Here is a 17,946-nt window from a genome sequence, read left to right as displayed (position 1 = left end):
GAGGAGGAGGGCCCCCTCCCCTCAGAGAGGCGGCCGGCAGCCCGCGCGCAGGGAGCGGCTGGAGATGGGCGGAACCGGCGGGGGAGCATCGGGGACGGACTCCGGCGCCTGGTACCTTGGAGTACTCCTGAGCCAGCTTCTGGTATTTCCCCTGCAGCTCCGCGGCGGCCGCCATCTCCTCCTCCTCCCTCCCGCCGCCGCCGCCGCCACGCTGGGCTCAGCGCTGACACGACCACCAACCCCGCGCGCCCGCCGCGGGAAGACGCACTTCCGGGTTCGGCCGGCGAGAGCGCGGTGACGTCAGCGCGCCACCCACGTGCCGAGGTGAGGCGAAGGCAGAGGGGGCGGAGCCTCAGTCGCCGGCGCCACCATCTTGACGCAACTTCCAAGATGGCGGCGGGGAGGCGAGGCAGCAAGGACCACGTGACGTCGGCGAGGCGCTCCTTGCCGCCTCTGTTGCCATAGTAACAGCCGCCGGGCCTCGCGCGGCCTCGAAGCCGCGGGGCTCCCCCGCCCGACGAGCAGCGTCCCCGCGCGCGGCCAGCGCCCACCCGGGAGGAGGCGCCGGGGAGGCGGCCGGTGACGTGAGCAGCAGCCGGCGGTGCTGCGGCGACGGCCCCTGCCCGGGCGTTTGTGCCGGAGCCGGAGCCGCCGCTCGTCTCCCCGGGCAGGATCGTCGCTAGGGGGAGCGCCAGAGCCGGCCTGGCGGCTGCGAGGAGTATCTCTTGCCGGGACCCGGCGTGTGGGTCTGTTGCGGGGGGAGAGTATATGGCATGGGCAGTGTTCCCTGTCTGCGGGGGAAGGAGGCCAGCAACACAGAGTGGTACATTGTTCAGAGTGCATTACAGTTGTCGACTAACATAATACACGTCATACTCACAGAACCTGAGGCACATACATTTTTTTTCTGCAGATCCACAGGTGAAGAAATGAAACAAAAGGTTGTTATGTAATTTCATAGAATTATAGAATCGTTTCAGATGATAAAGACTTTTAAGATCATTGAGTCTAACCACTAACCTAACGCCATCAAGCCCACCACTAACCCATGTCCCTCAGCACCTCAGCTATGTGTCTTTTCAATATCTCCAGGGATGGTGACTCCACCACCTCCCTGGGAAGCCCGTTCCAGTGTTTAACAACTCTCCATGAAAAAGTTCTTCCTAATCTCCAATCTAAACCTCCTCTGGCGCAACTTGAGTCCATTTCCTCTTATCATCCATTACTGGAGAGAAGAGACCAACTCCCACACCCCTACAACCCCCTTTCAGGTAGTTTTAGAGAGAGATCAGTTCTTCTCTCAGCCTCCTCTCCTCCAGGCTTAAATAACTGCAGTTCTCTCAGCCACTCCTCATCAGACTTGTGCTCCAGACCCTTCACCAGATTCGTTGCCCATCTCTGGACATGCTCCAGAACCTTAGTGTCCTTGTCCAAAACTGAAGAGAGTGTGGCCTTGCCAATGCTGAGTACAGGGGGACAATCACTGTCCTGCAGGCCACACTATTTCTGATACAGACCAGAATACCATTGGCCTTCTTGGCCATCTGGGCACCCATCTCTGCTGCCTCCAGCCTGTAGGTCCTTTTGTTTCAGAGCGTACTTTTCAGCTTCTCCACCATTCAGCCATCCTCCTTTAGAGATTACATAGGCTGTGCTAATTATCTCCTGGTGATTTTCTTCTTTATCCTTAGATGTGCCAAACATTTAAATGTGTACATACCATCAACGCTCTTTAAGTAGAAACTGAAGTCATAACAATAGGCCACATGACGTGGTCCTGCCAGATATCCAGGTGATGCACAGTTTTGTTTCTGAAAATGACTGGAAACGGATGTGTACAGAAAACAGTGATAAGGCAAAAATGCGATTATACTTTACGAGTATATGCTGAGCACCTGGTGATTTGCAGGTTAAGAGCTTCCTTGTCTAGGATAGAAACATATGAGCAAATTGTTATTTTTGTTCAGTTTCCATGGTACGATTTTTTTTTGCACTTGATTTCATCATGGTGTCTCCACAGCCTTTCCTCAGTAGTGGGTAGTGCTAGACATGCTAAATCATCATTTTCTTACTTCCTTTTGTCTTTGTTTCCCTTGAGTAGGAGTAGATTGTTGCTGCCTCTAATAGAAGATAATCCTTTTCCTTAGTCTAAAGACTTCCATGGTGTGTGCTATTCTTTTGCTTATCACAGTAGTGGAGTTGGCAAGTTGAATCCTTGGTGGTCAGATTAGTAAATATGTTTGTATCTCCACAGGAAGTCCTAATGTTGGAAGACATGTTGCTGACTCATATTGCCAAAAACAGAGACTGCACATTTTTTGGAGGTCTGAAAGGGGAAAAAACCAAAACATATCTTATAATTCATCCAAATGATATTACTGCTGTTCTGCATGACCAGAAGAGCTTAAATAGCAATGCTGGCATAAAAACTAAGGAAGTTCTAGTTTTTAATAGCAGAGACATGATAGACAACTCCTTCCACTCCATTTTGTATTCCCTACAGAAGTTCCTAATGAAGTAAATGGAGTTTACAATTGCTGTCTGGCACACCAGGGTTAACAGCAGCACACCTTGCACAGTATGTCCTCACACATCAGCACAGTAAATTTTATACTGGGAAATTACCTAAAACCCTTACAATTGATTTTAAGCCTGTATTTTTTAGGTGTGCATTTTCTTTCATGAAATGTTAGATTGAAATGCTTTGAACGTACTTTGCAAAATACAATATTCCTGGTTTGTGCTGTGTTCAAAGATGCTTTTGTGATAAAATTTTCTCCTTGAGTCCAGTGCAGTGAATGCTGGCAGAGAGGTTTCACAGCTGAAAGCTAAGAAAGGGAGATGAGGGAATTACAGTGCCTAGTTGTAGCAGAATGAATTGCTTTCCCACTGACAACAACGTTTCTGACTGGGCAGCTAGCATTCAGGGTGGAGGAACACAGGATTTATTTGCCTGCGTCCACACAGAAGGATGAGATCAAAATGTACACTATGTAGGGCATTTACCATACGAGGTAATGCCAGTTTCTTAAAACACAAGCAGACGGGGTGAATCAAAAGCTGGGTGCTTTTACTGCCCAAAGGCTGTAAGGCTGAGAGCAGATTGCAGGATTTTTAGGCTCATGAGAACAGCTCTATTTCACTGTATTTTAAGCATCAGGCCAGCTTCTTGTATTGTAAAATGGACCCTTCTCTTATTCAGTTTCTATAACATGTTAGGAACATGTAGTGTTTTATCACTGTTCCTTGGTAGCACTTGAGCTTGAGCCAAAGTTTCCCAGACATCCAGGTAACAAAAGCTACGTGGCTTTTTTTGTTGTTTTGTTTTGTTTAATTTTCTTATGGGTAATTCTCAGATTGATCCTTTTGATTGGTCATTGGAGCTGCAGTGCTACTTCCCCTACTTGCAGCTGGGGAAAAAAAAAATGTGTTTATTGTGGTGTTTCCTCACAAACACTTTCTTAACACTTGCCTCTCCCTAGAGAGCACGGGTGCCTAACCACTGCATTGGAGAGGCGTGCGGCAGTGCTGTGTCGTAATGCTTCCTCGTCAGTGACTCAGGATATAATTGCAAAGCGCTGGTCCTGTCATTAGAAGTTCAGAGAGAGAGAGGTCAAGTGAGTGGAATGCCAAGCAGTGTGGGGTGGTTGCCAGAGGACCCCCAAAATACTACCTTCTGCAAATCCACCCACATGAATCTAAGTACACCTTACAGCAGCAGAACTTAATGCAAGCTGAAACATGACGTGTTGAGCAAAGAGATTCCTTACCAAGGTCACAGCACTTTTGCTTGTCTTGTCAGCTTTCACGGGCAAGAGTGGAGAGCAAAGGGTATACAGGGGAACAGAGGCTGTCCTTTTCTTATGCCTGTGCTCAACTGCTAGAATAATAGATGTTGAATTTCAGATGCTGTCGCAAGACAAATAATTTATTCCAGAAATACAGTGGTTTTCAGGCTCATTTGTCCTCTCTTCCCTGCTCAAACAGTGCCTTCCCCTCTCTCTCTGAAAAGTCAGAACTTGTACTGACATACCCTGTGAATAGGTGCAGGTAGAGAAATAAACAGAGAATATATTTTGAAATATCCAGGATGTTTTCTGTGCTTTGGGAAAATAAACTTCATTGTCATCACTTAAGACGCTTAAAATTACTCACAACAAAAGGGTTTCTAGGATCCGGGAAAATTTTGAAAATGCTTGGAAGGGAGCCATCTTCAGTCATCAGACTATCACAGGCAATGCATAAACCACATCCTCGGAAGCTGCAAACACCCTAAACTGGTGTTTTGTTTCTGTTATCTTAGCAACGGCAAGTATGAACAGCAGGGTACATGCTCAGGATATGTGCTCGTTTATTTCTCATGGCGACTCTGTAATAAACCGTTTGTTACATATAACCTTTAACCTCTTTCAAGATCTGATTGTTCTGAGGTAAAAAAAAGCCAAGTACTCAAAAGAAAAAAAAGTATATGAACGTACAGAATGAATCTACTGAATGCCCTTCACAGAACAGTTTCTTTTAATTATTTGTAGTCTTCATTATCATAATTTCAGTCTTTCCATTGCATTTTAAAATAGGAAAGAAAACAAGTCTGTCTCTTGCGTCCTTTCCCAGCCCATAGGATAAATAGCTTGAGTCATCTATAGGGTGTGTGCGTGGCCAGGGAGTGGTGCCTTTGTGTAAAAAGAAATTGCTGAGCAGGAGAAGATGGAAAAACTGAGCAGGCAGCTGCCTGTGATAATTCACAGAGTTGACTCTGCAGCTCACATTCCACTTGCGTACAACACATACCAGCCCATGGTGCAACAGCAGAAACTTCTGTATCTTCACAGCAAAGGTCACTCCATAAACCAGCAGAATTTAGTAACAGCTGAAGTTTATCCTTCTTCCGTTTTTTTTTTATGTGGAATTCCCCCTCTTCCAGGAAAAAGAAGCCCCTTCTCTAGCTCTGCCATCTTTTGTTGAAGATCAACACATCTCCCACAGCCTCAGTTGCTGATTTTCATCTCTTCACACTTGCAGGGGCCACAGCTAAGAAATGTTGGCTCAGTTAAGACTGCTTATGCTCAGATTCTACCGTCTTGCTTGTTTGCTGGGGAAAATAAAAGCAATGCACGTTAAATCCCAGGGGACAAATTGTCTGATTTCATAAAGGCAAAAAATTGAATTGTACAGTGAGAAGCAGGTGCTTTCATGTACTCCAGGTATGGACACAGACCTGCAAGCCTCCAAAAGAAGTCCTGACTTGCCCATGCGAGTAATGTCAACAAACCAGGAGCTGCAGCAAAGAATGCATGGGTTTGTCTTAATTTTCTCAGATCTCCAGAGATAGATACATGATCAGAGAAAAGAGAGAGATCTGTCAGATTTACCAATAGTTTAGGAAACATTTTCATCAGAACTGTACCCGTTCCGAAGCATTTTTGTTTTTAAAAAGATTGTAGCACCTCCAGAAATAATTTGGACTTTTGGAATGGGCTAAATCCAGGCCTTTGGTGTGTAAAGGCTGTTGTGGGAAGAAGGATAGAGGAGATGTGGGGGAAAGCATGAGGAGAAGGCACAACACACCATGTGGAAGAAGAAAACAACAGTTATTTGTACATGACAGGCCCAGTGCTGGGAAATACAAACTTGATGCAGTGGAAGGGGAGACACCCCGGGAGGATCGAAAGGCAGCAGGGGAGCATTACAATCAAACCAACTGCTGTAAACAGGGCCTTAGCAGAGACAGGTTTGTCTTTGCGGATTAGTATGAACTGGAAAGGAGAAACAGCATGAGGAGTAATACGGTGTCGGTTTTGAATCCTAACAATGGGAGGAGAAAGAACCATAGGGGGGATTATGAGGCTGAGATGAACTATATTAGCATTTTTTAAATTATGAGTTGTCTACTTTTTTCCCTTATCTTTTAAAATACATTTTACGTGGGTTTTTTTGTGCAGTTCCCAGTGGTTTGGTTTGGGTGATTTTTTTGTGGTTATGATACTGACCAAAAAAGCAGAATTATTTCAGCTGAGTGAAATATCACATACCTTTCAGAAGCTAGCAGTGAACTTGAGTGCACTTACAGGGACAAGTGTTGTAATTAATCAAGGAATGACATGGTCAGAAATATATACTTTCTCTTTTTTTTTTTTTTCAAAATATGGGAGTAGGCTTCTAGGCTTCTGCACTTCAGAAAGAAAAAAAGATGGAGGAAACCATTTAAAAATATCCCTGTAAATTTTCTGTAGTGATTCTCTGTAGTGATTTAAAAGAGTTAAAGTTTTCCAATATTAAAAAAATCCCAAATTTCAACATGACAGCAGTTGTTTGGAATGCTTTTAGACAAGAAGACAAGCTTCTTAACCTAGAATTCAGCTAGAAGTAAGAGGACACATAATATCACTAAGAATTGAAGCTCAATTGTTATTGCCAGCCACCCATCCATAAACGTTCATTCACTCGGAAACCAGCATCCCTTAGAGAGAAAGTAAGTGCAAGCCACTGAGGCAAGCCAGCAAAGAAAGGAAGATTCACAGGACGAGGATGCACTATCTTCCACCTCTAATTGCATCCCACATTGCTGCGTATAGATCAGCACTACAATGAAATTTGGCACCGCAATCTACCTGCGGTGTTTCCGCTTCTCCTTGTTATGAGCTGCTAGGTGTGATAAACAAACCAGCAACACTACGAGGACCAGGGTATTTGTGATGTTGGACACCAACAAGTAGAGATTAACAGCCGTATCAGAAATAATGAACCTTGACAGATCTAGGGTTAAATACTTTAAAATTAGATCCTGCTGAAAGCAGAATCTTGTCGCTTAGCAACGGCTGCATGGGATGCTGCTGTCACTCAGTGGCCGCTTCTCTGGGGAGCTCACATTATGCTCACAGAAAATGGGTTATGATTGGGTCAAGGTGACATCATGCAGCACGGCAGCATCAGTTTTTTTGGAGTAGCATGCAACACGCTCGCACTCCAGTTCATACCCAGGCCTGTGCAGCCAGTCAGGGACTGAAGGAAACATCTTTTCTTTTTGAAAGGGCTCAGCTCTGCCTACACCTTACCCACTCTCTGGAAGGGCTCGTGGAGCCTGCGTGAGACAGCAGGTCATTTCAGCCTGCACACCCTAGTCAAACTCAACAGGTGGATTTTTAACCTTTTCACATTAGTCAGAGCCAAAAAAGCCCTTAATTTGTGGAGGCCTGACTCTGTATTCAGGGCACCTTCACTAGCAGTTTGCAAAACATGCACAAAGTGTATTAGAGAGAATAAAATGTACCCTTACTGAAAATAACTGAAAATTTAGTTCACCAAGCTAATTTTAGCAATTAAAACAACTGGGAACCTACTGGATCTTAGTAAGAAACCAGGATACCAAGTTAATTAAATCAAAAAATGCCTTCTGAAGCACAAAACATGTTTGTAAAAACGATGCTGTGTAAAGGTTGATACAGGCATCTAGAGAGATTTTTTCTGAACACCTGCCTGCCAACTGCAAAGCATGTAAGTACATCAGTGCTTCTGCATTTCCAGGCATGAAAATACTCCAAGTGCTTGACTGCTACCAGTGTCTTCGGAATGAATACAGAAGTTAGGTATACAGTCCAATCTAGTGTGCTGCCCATTAAGGCCTGGAAAGTCAAGATACTATGGAAATGGAGATCATGGCATAAAAGCAACACTCAGGTAGACACATCTAGTTTTAAGAAATTGGATGCCCTTCTCAAAACCTTGGAAGAGCAGAGAGAAGTACTTAGTTGAGGGTAGTCATTCCATGTATCATACAAAGTGTGACAATGGCAAATGTAACATCTCCTGTTAAGACATGAGGCAAAGAAACCTGTGATCTGTCCCTGCTCTTTTAAACAAAAACCCCTCAACCCCATAGATAGCTACAAAATGAATTGAATAGCAACACGCATTGATGGAACACATATTATGGATGATAAATCCTGTCCTTTTGCACTTGGGCAGGCTGCCACAAAAAGGAGTTCCTGGTGAGCAGGAGAAATCACAAAGAGTCAGGGTTAGGATAGAGTTCATTAAATCAAGGTCTGGGCCACAAAGTACCAACTTCTGCTGACTGGGGCCTCAGCATTTGTCAGTGATGGAGAAGAACGGAGACATGGACATATTGTTGATAACAGATTTAGTTGACTGTACGTGACTAGGTACACAAAGGCCTTGACAAGCCTAGGACCTTGCTTCACAGTCACAGAACTGTTAAGGCCAGGTTACAAAAAGCACTAGCATTCTAGAAGAGTGTCTATAGCTCTTCTCGTACAAATGCCAGCAGGCTCAATTCAAACTGGAATTGATGTACAGAGAAATGCTTAAGAGGAATGAAGATCATGTCTTCCAAACAGAAACCAAGTAATCTTGGTTTGTTTAATAAGTCAAGAGCCTAAAGAGGGAAATGACTGCTTTTGTACCGATGCAATAGGAAAATCAACACTATGATGTTTAACAAAGAGCTGTTTGAACTAACACTGGCAGAGTATAGTTAATCATTTTACATTAGCTCTAAGTAGTTTATAATGCTAAAGGCAGGCAGCTTTCAGGAGAACCTTCTGAAAGAAAAGGGAGAATACGAAACCCAATTGATCTGAAGAGTGAAAATGCAAGCAGAGGCAACGCTGCTTTGCCATCTCAGCTGCAGGAACAATGCTCACAGGTAAAAACAGGGAAGAGAGTTCCTATGTCCAAACATGCTGGGAAAGTTCACAGTAACATTGCTGGACTAATACCGATATGCGATTACCTCTGCACCATCAGATTTTCACAGCTGCATGTATTTACTCAGACTATTCAACTAAGAACACTCAGAGGTATCTGGAAGCTCAGGATCTGTGAAAGTATAACCATATTCTGTGTCCAATTTAGACAGCAATTTTTTTCAAAAGAAATCTATTAAGTATTTCCTCAACAAATATCCTTAAAATACAGCTGGTATAAGTAGGTAATTGCTTCAGTTAATGCTTTATTTTGAGAGTTGTGGCTCCATACAGAGGGTAATTTCCCACAGAGTTGTAACAGAGGAAAGCACTCTTGGGAAATTTAACAATGGACTTAAGGCTCTCTTAGCATAATGCAGTGAATAACAATTAGAAAGGTATCATTAACATACGATACATAGCTGTGATTTTGTCCAAACTAATTAGGGCAGTTGTTCTCTTATCAGTATATTAAGGTGAAGACTAAAGCAAATACATTAATACTGCATATTTATTCTGTAATTTGTGGTTTAAAATTCCTTTGATATGGTGGTGAAGGCGAGGCTTTGTACCAATCTGCCATATCACTTCAACAACTGCAAAAGGAACTGCTGCATTTCCATCAGATCCTATAAAGGAAACTTAGCTCAGTGATAGCAGTGGGTTATAAAATTGAAGAGACGGACCAATGTCTGCTTTTAAGAGAGATAAGCATCATGTCACATCTTGCCTTCCTCCTCTGCTACTGCAGCCTCTCAGGCACTGGAAGGGCACACATGTTGTGTGTGAACTCAAGGGCAAACTTGCTGGCCCAGGAGCAGCAAGCTGAGGCAAGCAGAAAGTGGCAAAGGGAGTATTTCACTCCTGCTAGTGAAGGGGAAGGGGTTGTTTCTGCCTGTGTGCTCTCCATAAGGCCTTATCTATGAAGACCTAACACACACCCATAAATCCTATCTAAAGAAAGTAAACAGTGAAAAAACACCAAACAAGACCTATGCAGCTTTACCAGGGACTCATATTTAAAACTACCTGTCCTGTATCATGCTGATCTTTGTATCATCCAAGCAACTCAGCCGCAGCGATACAGAACTGTACATAATCACAGCTGTTTCATCAGAAGAATATTCACCTTGCTTCTGCTTAAACAATTGCTTGGCATAGGAGGGCAAAAGGTATGCAGCAGTATTTCAGCAATTTCCAAAACTGTCAAAACATTCCTCAAGTTCCAGGTTAAAGGGTGAAATCTTGGCCTTAATATCTTGGCTCTTCAAATACTATGGGCCAGCTACCTGACAACTCTAAGTAAATGCTACTATGGATTAACAGGGTATTTCACAGATTACTTCCACATGCATGCAAGCATCTTTACCGACCTCTAATGAATGTCCCATTTGGCTTTTTACACTAGTCCAGTCTCACAGAAGAGGTTAAAATGGGAAAGTGGGGAACTCAGAGCAGCCCCTGAGAGCAGAATCGGGGTCTGTAGATGAAGAGAGTACACAGCACTTTCTGTTTGCAATGCTGTTTATTTTAGAAAAGCCCCTTTGATCATCAGACTGAAAAATGTGGGCAGAAAAGTCACAAACATTATAAAACAAAGTTTATTCTGCAATACTTTGTCATAATGAATTGCATCTCTTTGGTAAAAATAAACTTTATAAACATTTTAATTAAGGGAGATTAGCATACAAAAAACTAAACTTCTGTAAATCGTCTTTAAAACTGGTGAAGGACTAAACTGGAGAAAAAGGGTTAGAATTGGTCACCTACTGGCAAAATTATTCTAAACAAACCCAAGGACATTGCTTATGCTACATTAGAAACAAGCTAACAGGAACGGTTTAAAAACAACTCTGGTTCATTTGATCAGAAAGCATTCTTACAATTCACTTTAAAATAAATAATAGTTACAATGAATTGGCAATTATAAAATGTTTTATATCACTATATGGCAGTAACATAATACTTTTAATTATGCACTTTTTAGTTTGAAGAAATGTACATTTATGAAACAGACTTGATAATGGCACTGGCAGTTAGGTGTGAAGAATGTGCTTTAAGATACAATGGCAGGTGCAACATTTAAAATATTCTACCTTTTCTTTTCAATAAATATTTTGACTACACCATTATTAATGTGTATGAGTGTACTTTGCTTTAACCAAAGCTTGCACTTACTTTTCAGGCTGATGAAAAGCTGAAAATCATACAAGTTCCATTTTACAGCTGGATTTTGCAACATTTGATGTATGTGACTTCTGCAAAAGCAGTACATTTAGTATTGGAATCTGAAAGGCCGACACAGGTTCGTGCAGCATTCACATCACATTTATCCTGAACAGAGCAGCCTCCCTCCCTTGTACATGGGTCTCATACACTTCTTCACTGTATTTAAAGAATTGAATGTGGTTCATTAATACTTTTCTTGCCAAAATATATCCAAGTCAACCACTGGCATGAACATTTTACGTATGTCACTAAAAAAAAACCAAACCCAAACCCCAACAATCAAAATAACTTTTAGTTATACTCCATTTATACTATATACACCCAGGTCTCCAACAGAGGTGGCAAACCAACCCAAACCCATTGCTAGATACGCAAGTGAAACGAAGGGCAGCTCTTCTCCCACTACCTAAAAGAGTGCTCCTGGCAGCTTCTGCCTGTCGAAATGTGTGGGCAGAGGATGGGACAAAGTGGGGGAACGGGTCAGGGGCACAGATCGGCTGCCTTCTCCTCTGGAAGGAGAGTGGGAAGGCTCAAAGCATGAAAAGCATGGCCTTGCCACACCGCTCCGTGTCCCAAGGAAGAGCTGCTGTTGCTTCCCTCCTCCCACAATTCCAGCTCTCCCAGGCTGAAAGCTGTAAGGATGGATGCAGCTTTCACCGCCAACTTCCCATTAGTATAGTTTTATTGCTTGTTGCATATGGTAATTAAATGCATTGTTACCCCATCTCTTCAGAAATGCTGAAGTCATTATCAGTAACTTCAGTGTTAAAAGCGGCACAGCCACACTCCTACTAAGTATTAACCCTCTCAAACTTTATCTGAGGCAAAAAAAACCCTATTCAGAACCAAACGAAACCAAACCACAGAGCCGACTATGATCACAGTTTCCAGAACACTTGGGGCCTTGACCCAGCTTTCGCTAGAAGCTACAGAAAATCTGGAACCACCTTCAGGGGAGCCAGGCAGCACGGCACCCCTCTTCAACAGCATGCGACTGCAATCGTGGCACCCAGCAAAATCTTGGACAGTCAACAATATCTCTGTGTAGCTGAATCCTTGTTTTCACATTGATACAAACTCCGCCCTTTGCAGCCTTCCATCAAGTTGCAAAAACAACCTGTGATCAAAAAGTAGTTCTACCAAGTACTGATAGCTCTAAATCCCACAACTCTAAGAACCACTGTGTTGGTACTTAATTTGCCTTTAACTAGCAAGTTTTACCCCTACTACCCATCAGTAACACATCTGATATCAGGTCTAATTGGCTAATGCACCACTTGAGATATCCAGAAGACATACAGGTCTGCACACAGGTTTCCCTGTTACAGGTGTAGGCTAACAGATGTTCCACATAAAGCAGAAATATAGCAGAGTATTTTTTTTCCCTTTCAGAAAATAAACCACATCATTCTTACAACTGAAGTAACTGGGGACCCCCCCCTTCCCTAACTAACACTTTTTTCCCTCGTGTTTGTGCTTTAAAAGAAAAATAACATTGGCTTTAAATTCCAAAACACAAAGAACCTCAAATATTTCAGGCTTGATCCAACAGCCATTGAGTCAGCGGGAGCACCACCGTTGTCTTCAAGAGGCACTGGAATAGGCCCTCAGAGCAACAGACCTTCAGCAGCATGGCTGTGTTCATATTTAAAGTAGACGTTTTATGGCAGTATTCATAAGAGACTGACAAACAGGAAAAAAAACACCCCAATAATCAAGAAGTAAAACAAAAAAAACCCCACACTGATCTAAGAAAGGCCTTCAAATAGCCAGAAAATACCCTGGTTAGGGAAAGGTTAACTTTTGGCTGAATCCAGCACTGTTTTCAACAACCAAACAGTGGACATTGGTTTTCTATGTGGCTCTGCTCCTAATTTTCAACCAGCTTGCCCAACACCTGCTGGAAGGAATAGCTTCATGTGATTGTGAGAATGTTTATGGCACATCATGCTAAGTTCCAGAAACAGGAAAGATGACCTTCGACAGTCATATATAATTCTGCAACATACTTAAGGCATCCTTATATGTACGGTATTGTCAAAACCCACTCCAATGGAACTGCTTACCCATTACTGTCAAAACCCACTCCAATGGAACTGCTTACCCATTTTTGAACAGATTTTCTGTTTAAAAAAGCCATCACCTACAGGAAGATGTAAGCAATTACCTCTGATTTTATAATGGAAAAAAAAAAAAAAGAGGAAAAAAGTTGACCATAGCACTAAAACATTTTTGGTTGAAGGATATCTGGGAACTACAGAGAGATTCTTATTGCAAAAATGAACCGTGAAGGAATTCTTCCAAAAACAGAGAGGTCCTCCTGAGCTATGATGTGCATCCAAAGGCTAAAGACTAGCCTTGCCAATTAGATGCCCCATATGCAGCAGGAGGCTGACAGGGTCTCACATAGCACAAGGCACAGTGATCTGGGAAACAAAAGGTACGGACAGCATATGTGACAAAACAGCAAGCACTGGAGGGAAAGGGCAAAAATTCCCAAAGCAATTCAGGGTTCACCGATCCAAAAGGAAGCCATTTTCATTTGTCTCAGATTAAGGGGTGAGATGTTCCCTTTTCACCACTTAGCCACCTAAAACCTCCACTTCATTCATGCTGTCATCACCATCAACTGTTGGGTTTTTTTTTTTTCCTCTCCCAAATCAGTACAGGGGAGCAGAGGGACAGGTGTTGTAGGACTATTCTTCTACTACATATTCAGCAGTGACAGTAATGCAAGGATGACATCAAATTTGGCAAGTGGCAGCTTTCACTGTTGCCTACATGTGTATGCATGCATCTGCATGAAAAGGACACACCCCTTCCCAATGGCAAAAAAAGGACAATTTGTCTTAATATGGAAAAAAACCCAAACTGTTTTCCTTCAGGAATTTGACGTGCACACAGCAGATTTGGACAAAGGAGGAGAAAAAAAGAAAACCGCAGGTGGAATCCACCGCAGGTGGAATCCACCTCAGCTGCCTCTTATCCCCACTTTTCCAGGGGGTACTGAGCATCTTGCTGAAAGCAGCTCCAGAAGCACTACAAGTTTTCAGATGGGCTGAAAACTGCAGCCACTCAGAGTTGCTTTGCCAGCATTTCCACCGGGGCCTGTCTCAGAAGGGCAAGGAGAGGCCAGGTGGGAGGAGGCAGCCACGGCTGGGACCTTTTTTTAATCCCCTTTCTTTCTTGTCCTCTTTTTTTAATCCTTTACATGGTAGTCAGAACCCTTATACAGGGCAAAATTCACCTCTGCAGTTGGGCCCAGCAGAGATGTAAATATGATCCACAATGTGCATCTGAACAAACATAGCTCTGGAAAAAAAAATAAAATCAACCATTACAAAGAAAAAAAAAAAAACCCAAACAAACCAGAAGTGATCATTAAGAAGTATGCTTTCAGGTTTTCACAAGTCATGCACCTCTTCTAATTAGAGAAGATTAAATAATAATTTTTTTTCCTTTTAGGCAGTGATTTAAAAATAAATGGCTAAATTATAGTTAGCGCCAAAAATAAAAAAGCAATGAGTCCTCTTATGGCTTTGATCTCCCTTGTGAAGGGTAATAGTAGAAGAGTATTGCCACAATTAAAAAAAATATATGTATATATTCAACACTGACAAACATACTATTTTTTTCTTTGCTTGTGACAGTGGGTCTTTGCAGTACTTATTAAGGAACTCAAGCACGTTTGGATGCCAGCAAGGTGGAGCAGAGACCCCGCTGCTTCTTTCAACTCTTCATCGATTTCTTGACATAACTCCTTGAGTGCTTTGTTGCTAGGCTGACTTTCCTCAGAGGTATCTACACAAGGTTGTGATGCATAGCCACTGTCTCCAAGAGGATCATCTTCATAGTCAACGTCTGTATCCACTTCGCTGTGGAATCCTTCGCTGCCATCGCTTCCTTCACGGCCCCTCTTGGAGATAAATTCATACACCTCATCAAGGGAGGACAAGGAAGACACGCTGGACCTGGATGCACAGCGTTGGGAACCCATACTGCTGGCACTGTAGTTGTGATCCTCCTTCGGATCGATATTGGTGGCCACAGAATCATTTTCCTGCAAATTCATGGAACTGGGAGCATTGAATGCGCTGCCATAACTCCTCTTCTTAGGTGTCTTCAGAGGCTGAGGTTTCTCACCTATTAAAAACAAGATTAGTCAGTAAATATCTCAGTGAGATCACCTGCAAAATGAGCACACTATGGCTGGCTGACTGCAAATTAAGCTGAACACAAGCACTTAAGAGTCATTGTATCTTGTGCACATTTACTGTCATCCATAAAGGACAGCAGTCTTCAGCTAATCGTAACTCAGAGCTGGAGAAACAGAGAAGCAGATAAGAAACTCTTCTCACCATCTATCACAAAGTGGGCAGGAGAAGAACTTTGCAGAAAAAAAAACCCAAAAAAACCCCCAAAAAACCCAAAAAAACCCCCAAATTTACTGGGGAGAAGGGGGAAGAGAAGGTGGTTCTATGAAACTGTAATGCCGCAGAAAGAACAATCAAACCAGAATTCCTTCCTGACTGCTCTTACTTGAAACTAGACCACATGAGTTTCCTGAAACTTCATAGAGAAAACAGTTAGCTACTGGGAAGAGAAGAAAACCACAGTAAAATGTGTTACGCTTACAGTCCAACATCCCTTGTTGAATGGAAGTATTTAACAGCATCATTGCAGTAGCAGCATCAATATCGGACTCTGTGAAGGAGAACCAGCAAAACATTAGATCTTGGGTAAGCCTAACAAAATGAGGTCCCTAGAACATCAGAAGAATTTGTATCTGCACATATCAGCCTCCAATAAAGAGTACAGGGGGAAAAAAAAAAAGACATACAAATTTGGACAGAGCATGACTCTTACATGGGGCAATATGGTTATAGAACAGTCTCATATCTTAACTATGATATTCAAAAGCCAAATTCTCACATTACACTTACTGAAGCTGAAGCCAAGAATCGGAAACATTAATTAGACGTTCATATGACGATGCTGTGGCTATACTTATCAACAAGTGGCTTTTGTTTGTACCAGTTGAGAGAGAAAGATTACATGTATCACAGGATCACAGAACCTTAAGGGTTGGAAGGGACATCAAAAAATCATCCAGTCCAATCCCCTTGCCAGAGCAGGATCACCTAGAGTAGGTCACACAGGAACTCATCCAGGTGGGTTTTGAATGTCTCCAGAGAAGGAGACTCCACAACCCATTTGGGCAGCCTGTTCCAGTGCTCCATCACCATCACAGTGAAGAAATTCTTCCTTGTATTTCTTTGGAACTCCTGTTCCAGCTTGTACCCGTTGCCCCTTGTCCTATCATTGGACATCACTGAGAACAGCTTGGATCCATCCTCCTGACAGCTGCAAAGCAAAGCATCTCCACAGATTCGTACCCTGGTTATGTGAATAATCAAGGCTGAAAATGAAGGTTCCCATTAACACAGCACTAATTTGGTACACTTCTCTCCTCCAGCAGTATTTTTCACAGTAATGACAAGTCAAACAGAAGAAATCGAGATGACAACGGGAGGAAAGGGCACTGAACTACTTGATCTAGAAAGCATAGGGATCTAAATAATAAATAGGCATTTAAAAAGGTTTAGGTGAGCTGTGGTGCTTTCAGCTACAGTGACAAGCGCTGCTGTAACCATCCCAGAATGGATTGCCTACAGCTCAGAAAGTGCACTGTGAGGATATTATGGCAGAGTAACAGTTCTAACTAGAAACAAGCAAAAAGGAAATGAAAACAGTATACTTTTCCCACTCATTTCAATCCTCCTGAACTGGAACTGGAGTGGCAACTGCTCAAGTAAAGCACCAGCCATATCATTTTTAATGGCATTTCCACCTTTCTGCCCCTTTAAGTACATTAAGTATATTACTGAATTTGAGAAGAGAGTTAGTATTGGGAGGGGGACTGCAGAACTGACAGTTTAGCTTCTTTATCTTGTATACTTATTCCTAACTTGATCCCTAGTCAAGAAGAAATTTGAAGAACATGACATCTTGGGAATGTTGTACCAACACATGAAGGGGACTGAGAGGCTGTTTCCAACACAGGCTGATAAACATACACATCCCCTCCTTGTTCCTACCGTCTCTCATTTTAAAATGAGAGGTCTTTAAGGTCTATCCTATTGCATTCATGAGTGGGGTTTTTTTTCACTATTCCATTTTGTCTTAACGTGGCAGCAATATAGCTCCTGAAATTACAAGTCATATATATCCAGCTGAAAAAACTTTGCTTTTAATAAAAAAAAGCATGCCTAACATAATAAGAAAGTGAAATATTCCCATTCCTTACTTGCTATCACAGATATTTTACTTTAACATCTGATGGTGGTATATAAGTTCCATCTTGTTAAAATGACAAGCAATCGGAGATATTAATCCAACACTGAATTAGTACCTGCAAAGAGCATTTCTGCATCTTAATATCCCCAAAGAAAGGAGACACTTGCACAGTGACTTTTCAGCAATACTCTGTGTCACTGTTAACATGTTTGGCTTCATTTGTGATAGCTCTCTTTGACAGAGTGCTATTTCCCAAACTTACACTTCCCCAGTAGAATGGCTGAGGAAGTACCTTATTACAAGGATTTACTTCATCTGCAAAACAGCTGACCTCGGCAACATTTATGGCTTGCCTCTAAAGCCAGGGAGGTGCTGAACAGGTTATCAGGATGCAGAAATTAAATAACAGTACCTACACTTCTGGTGCAGCAAACTGGAATAGTTATCATCAGATTAGCAGTCTCCAAATCTGTCACAGGGTGCACCAGTAAAACCATTGAGAAGAGAGGAATTTCTTGTACTCTGTAATAAGCACTGAGAATCCCAGATCTAGCAGCCTTGCAGCAGCCAGCCAGTCAAGGATGCTTCCTTGCTACCTGAGTACCACCATAAAAATCTCTGTCTGGATCCATCTGTGGACCAGGCAGATGCTTAGTCTCTAAAAAAAAACTTGTCTTTGCTGCCTAACCAATGTTTCTGGTTTGTGGCTGAAAGC

The 17,946-nt window shown here is 42.6% G+C and overlaps 2 protein-coding genes across 3 annotated transcripts in view; both read right to left on the bottom strand.

Moving 5' to 3' along the window:
- Positions 1-256, bottom strand: part of PPP1R21 (protein phosphatase 1 regulatory subunit 21) — a 35,292-nt gene extending 35,036 nt beyond the window's left edge. The window contains exon 1 of the mRNA XM_061991556.1: positions 116-256. Within this exon, the coding sequence (XP_061847540.1) occupies positions 116-175 (60 nt within the window). The 5' untranslated portion in view covers positions 176-256. The remainder of the gene's footprint in view (positions 1-115) is intronic.
- Positions 257-10,226: 9,970 nt separating this feature from the next.
- Positions 10,227-17,946, bottom strand: part of FOXN2 (forkhead box N2) — a 35,230-nt gene continuing 27,510 nt past the window's right edge. For both annotated transcript variants that reach the window (XM_061991554.1, XM_061991555.1), the window contains exons 5-6: positions 15,570-15,638; positions 10,227-15,077 (exon numbers count right to left, since the gene is read on the bottom strand). In XM_061991554.1, coding sequence (XP_061847538.1) covers positions 14,560-15,077; positions 15,570-15,638 — 587 coding nt within the window. In that variant the 3' untranslated portion in view covers positions 10,227-14,559. The remainder of the gene's footprint in view (positions 15,078-15,569; positions 15,639-17,946) is intronic.

This window comes from Colius striatus, chromosome 2 (assembly GCF_028858725.1).
Source record: "Colius striatus isolate bColStr4 chromosome 2, bColStr4.1.hap1, whole genome shotgun sequence".
NCBI classification, from domain to species: Eukaryota; Metazoa; Chordata; class Aves; order Coliiformes; family Coliidae; genus Colius; species Colius striatus.
This window is presented reverse-complemented; position numbering and strand designations above follow the sequence as displayed.